The 5,035-nt window shown below is 31.7% G+C and overlaps 1 protein-coding gene across 1 annotated transcript; it reads right to left on the bottom strand.

Annotated features, from left to right (window-relative positions):
• Positions 1-1,850: 1,850 nt before the first annotated feature.
• LOC133323868 (cyclin-dependent kinase inhibitor 1B-like) lies at positions 1,851-4,598 on the bottom strand. The gene is made up of 3 exons (XM_061532768.1): positions 4,433-4,598; positions 3,956-4,365; positions 1,851-2,008 (listed from the first exon to the last, which is right to left on the bottom strand). Exons 1-3 carry the CDS (start codon positions 4,576-4,578, stop codon positions 1,851-1,853), a joined length of 714 nt encoding a protein of 237 aa, XP_061388752.1. The 5' UTR covers positions 4,579-4,598.
• Positions 4,599-5,035: the final 437 nt, after the last annotated feature.

Raw genomic sequence — 5,035 nt, 5'->3', positions numbered from 1 at the left:
TTGTTGTTGTATTTTTTTTAGATGATGTATATATTTTTTGCGCAAAATAATTAGTTCAGTTTGTTTTTTATATATAAAAAATATATGTATGTTATAAGTATTGTAATTATTACTAAAATATTAAAGTAATATAAATAAGGAAAAAAATTAAAAGGCTCTGCCTACAAAAAAAAACTAAAAAATAAAATTATACAATTTACAAGGTTGAGTGGAGGATGGGAGAGGGGAATGGGGTAAAGTTTTTGAAGGTAAGAAAAAAAAGATGTTTGTTTTCGGGTCTTGACAAAAACCCAGGAAACAAAGACCTTTTTTGAATGGTAGTTTAGAAAAACTTTTTTGTTAAATTTCCAAAAAAAAATTTCAAATTTCAGAAATTTAAGTCAAGTTTTTCCATGTTGGAAAAAATAATAGTTTTACAATTCTTAATAAAAATGTTACAAAAAATAAATAATATAGGGTAGGGGGGAAACATAATTAATTTCAAAAATATCTCCAAAAAATATAAAATTTTTTACAAACAATAAAAAAATTTAAAAAAAAATAATTCATGAAAATTTAAAATTAATGGGATTTACAATTCATAATAATTTAAAGTTTGAGAAGAGGGAAAATAATGTCAAATTATTTTAGAAAAAATTCAAAATTTTGAAAAAATTATTTTAAAAAATTCAAATTTTTGCGAAAAAATTAATTTTAAAAAATTGAAATTTTTGTGAAAAAAATATTTTAAAAAATTCTAATTTTTCTGAAAAATTATTTTTAAAAAATTTAAATTTTTCTAAAAAAATTCAAAAAAAAAAATTTTTTTTTTGAAAAATATACGGAAAATTTTTTAAATATTTCACAAATTGTTTTGTTTTCGTATAAAGAATTGATTTGCAACTTCAATTCTTTTTTCATTGTTTGAAAAAATTTTAAGTTGTTTTGGGATATTTTGGGGAATTTTTTTTTTTTGTAAAATTCTTTAAAGAATTATTTAAAGGGGAGGGAGGAAAGGAAAGAAGGTAAGGAGGAGAGGAAAGTAAAGGGGGGTATGGAGGGGTATAGAAGGTATTTTGATAATTTACAATGTTTTGTTTTGTACTTCAAAAGGATTTGGATTGGGGGTGGTTTGAAAAATTGCCAAAACAATTTCAAATGCAAAAGGAAAATTTTCTGGGAATTTAGAAGTTTTTTTAAATAAAATTTGTAAATTCCAAAAAATGAGTTATTGTTTTCAGTTACAGATAAAAATTGTTAAAGAAATTTTTCTTAAGGAAAGTGTGGGTGGGTGTGTTCTTAAAGGGTCTGTTAATTACTTCGATTGCAAAAAAAAGAAGAAAAAAAGATTGGAATATTTTAACAATGTTGAGATCAATAGCCAACTTTTTTGTCTAATTTTGCAAATAATTAACAAATCCTTTAAAGGGGAGAGGGAAAAGAATTCACAAATGGGTTTTTGGTAGGGGGGTGATTTGGGGACCTTAATTTCTAACTTGTTCATATCATAACCTTAAAATATTTAAGGATAAATACCCTAAAAGGTAACTTATATATAAACCTAAAAAGAAACTTACAATTATTATGTATTATATAACTACAAAAATAATAGAACTTAGTTTATGGCATTTCTTGTTTTTTGTTTAGTGTAGTAGCAAAGGGTGACTTTCCAGGGGAAAAAACTAAAACTTTTTTCCTTGATGTTGATTTTTGGTCCAGGATTAATCCATTTTTGTTGCTTGGTTAAGAAGTAAAATAAATGACGATGTTGATGTTGTTGTTGAAATATGATTGCAATCAATTTGTGTGTTCCTTATAAAACTAAGAGCTGCTGCAGGATAATGGGGGTTAGATTTTTTTCTTATTGATCCTTAATGCTGGCGTGTTCTTAGCGAGAAATGCGCTGCTATGCTATTGGCATTGACAGCATGACTGACCGCTGATGAGGAGCCGGAGCTGGTGCGCATACGCTTGGCGGGGGATACTTTCTTGGGGGTCTGGGCCAAACGTTTGCGTTCCTTCATGTATTCTAAAAATAAAATAAATAGAGAGAATAGATTAGTAAAAATGCATTAAATGAGAAAAATAATTTTTGTAATTTGATCGTATGCTAAAATTAAGAAAAGGGAAAATTTGTCTACCTCCTGCTGTTTGAAATTTTCCAAGGATTAATTGGAAAATAGACCCTAGTTTTGTTTTCATCCCCAACTCAACCCAACCACCTAGGCGATTAGTTTTGTTCATCCCTTAGTAAAGTTCATTGCCTTGTCCTGTGATCCTTTTATTGCATCCCTTAATGCCTTAGCTGCTATCCTTGTTGTTGTTGTATTAGCAAATTTTTAAAACAAAGGTGCAGTAAGAAATACCCATGAAAGTGGCACGCGTTCGGCACAGGACGAAACTAAATGAGCCAAAGACAAAGAGACTCAAAAAAATCAATCTCTAATTTCTTAAACGCAGAAGAAAAGACAGACAATTCTGTGTTTTACTTTTGAAGGGGAAAATGTGAGAATTCAAAAATTTTAATTTTGAAATTATTTTCCATATTCAAAAATAATTCACAGATTTTTGTTCTATGTATGGAAATTTAAATCTATTTTAATGTGGAGCCAAACAATGTGGACAAATTTTGTCATTTTAGATTTCAAAATTATTTTCCACACAAAAAACAATTTGGTCCAATGTATCAATCTTCCTGAGATGTCAAAATTATTTTCAATTTTTAATTATAGAATCCTGCTACCCGATTGCTGCTTTTATTTGTGTTCTATCCCTACGATCTATCTTTGCAGGGCTGTCATTATTTTATTTCAAATTTCCATAATTTGATAAAGGGGGCTGTTTTTCCAAACATCTGTTATAATCGAAAAATTTTCATAGGAAAAGCTAGCCACCCCATTAAACATCTGTTCAAATTTCAGGATGAAAGATTTTCAAATCCAACAAGATCATTACCACAATATGAAAAATCATTCATCACGCACATCACAACTGGACAATGGGTAAAACCCTAGAGAGGGGTTGTTTTGGCAAACCACGCGAACCTTTTATAAAGCGTGCAGCGATACGGAAAAAAAGGGGAAGGTCGGCAAGGTAGCTACCTTACATTTTATGGGGGTTTATTTGAAACTCAACACAGCTGTGCTTGAAAAAATCACTTGTGATTTGCTTTACGATTTTTTTGTTTATTCCAGTCAAGGATAAAATAAATGATATTGAATAAAATCAACCCCTTTTGTATTCTGAGATCATGATTGAAGTCCATAAAAGGGATCATTATCTACTGCCATGGCAGACAAATATATGCCAAACCTTATAAAACGGAAATAGAAATAATGAAAGCTATTAAATCAGTAACCGCAAAACAAAAGCATACCTTGCAACGCCTACAACATGCATGCAGCAATGCAAGTTTTATTTGTTTTACTCCCCCAAAAAATTCTGTTGTTTTTGTTCGTGACCGTTACTAGGGCTTGGCTTGAAAACCCTCCCAAAAACGGTATGATATTGAGTTGTTTTATAGAGGGTGGAAATTAGAGTTCGGTATTGATCGTTCGTTATTGTTATGGGAAATGTATCGATTTCCCACACGGCACTTGTTTTTGGAGTGGCGAAATTACTTTATTTTACAATACGTTACTATTTTTCTCGTCGGTTGGCTGGCTAATTAAAGGAAATTGGTTTGGAGGAAATTGCGTGCAGCATTTCAAGGCTGATTGGGCACAGAGGAAAAGGTGTGGGAATTTTTGACATTTTAAATATAACAGTTCCATGTGAATAATTTTCAAAATTTGATTGATGAGAGAGAAAAGCTTGGGAATATTTTGCAATTAAATGTAGTGTCAGTAAGAAGTGTTGGCATATACCCTGAATTTTTGAACCCTGAATTCTTGAAATCTTGCTGATTTGATTCTACAATATATAAAATGTATATAAATCTACAATCTCAAATATTTAAAATAAATTTCATAATTACCTGTAATTTTAGGTTGTCTCTTGCGTAAATGTGTTTTGCGTGGCACAAAGACACTGGTCTCCGCGTTATTGGGTCCAGCAGGGACTTTGAATTCAACCATGGATTCATCTTGGCTATCATCGCAGGAGTCGGTATCTGTGGTCATCGAAGACTGTGACAAATTCAGTTGATTTTCACGTTCGGCACGCTCATCCATTAACATTTCCATTTGTGATTTGGGTGCAGGGGTTGGGCGGACATGAGCGGCACGTGTCAAGGTGAACATTTCAGGAGCATTTTGATTCTCTTGGGTGGAGACACGTTCCCAAATGTATTGTGAATTGGCGGACAAGGGTGAACCATTGCGGAAGTCGAAACCCCATTTACGGGATGCTCTTTCTTGGCTTTTTTCCAATTCCTCGTTGAAGATTCTAGAGGAAAAACGAAAAAATTATTAATAAAAATATAAAGCTGGAATTTTGTATTTTTTGGACTTACTTTGTGGTTTCAACGGGATTGGCAGGGCCAAAGAGATCCCTTTTAATGCGATTCAACTGGCGTCCACATGTCACATTGCTACGCATAGCCACTGGACTGCTGGAGATTTTGCAGATCATGGGATTCAATACACGGGCAGCAGACATTTTTGTGTTCTGTTTTGTTTTACTTTTATATCAAATTCAATTCAAAATTTCCAAAAAAATTGTTTTCCACAATTTTTTATTTTTGTTGCACTTATTTTTGTACGGCTTCTTCTACAGGCGAGTTGTTTTTTTATAATGTTTTTGCGTCTTTTCTTTTTTCTATTGTGGAACTGTCAAATTTTGGCGCCAAAATCACTGACAATTTCCCCAACGTACACTAACACACTCACGCAAATAAACACAACAAGTGACGCAAAGCTTTTTCTTTCTACTCCACCTTGCTGCGACGTTCGTACAGTCAAGCAATGCTCCAATTTGACAGACAGTGATGGTGCATTCACAGCAGACAAAGTGGCACAATAAATCGTGTCTAAGCAAGTTAATAGTTTTTTTAACTGTTTTTATTTAATTGTTCAATTATTTTTTCTTTAATGTTTCACTTTCCAAAATAATTGTT

Source organism: Musca vetustissima, unplaced genomic scaffold (assembly GCF_032173495.1).
Source record: "Musca vetustissima isolate MV318-11 ecotype Yass unplaced genomic scaffold, APGP_CSIRO_Mvet_v1 utg95404, whole genome shotgun sequence".
NCBI classification, from domain to species: Eukaryota; Metazoa; Arthropoda; class Insecta; order Diptera; family Muscidae; genus Musca; species Musca vetustissima.
Note: the sequence above shows the minus strand (reverse complement) of the source record. Positions and strands in the feature narration are given on the sequence as shown.

What these genes read in the sequence shown, in the direction of transcription:
- LOC133323868 (XM_061532768.1), bottom strand. Translation starts at nt 4,578, where the DNA reads ATGTCTGCTGCCCGTGTATTGAATCCCATGATCTGCAAAATCTCCAGC. An exon ending in AATCCCGTTGAAACCACAAA is followed by an intron (nt 4,366 to 4,432) that starts GTAAGTCCAAAA and finishes TTTTTCCTCTAG; the next exon opens with AATCTTCAACGAGGAATTGG. An exon ending in GAGACAACCTAAAATTACAG is followed by an intron (nt 2,009 to 3,955) that starts GTAATTATGAAA and finishes TTTTATTTTTAG; the next exon opens with AATACATGAAGGAACGCAAA.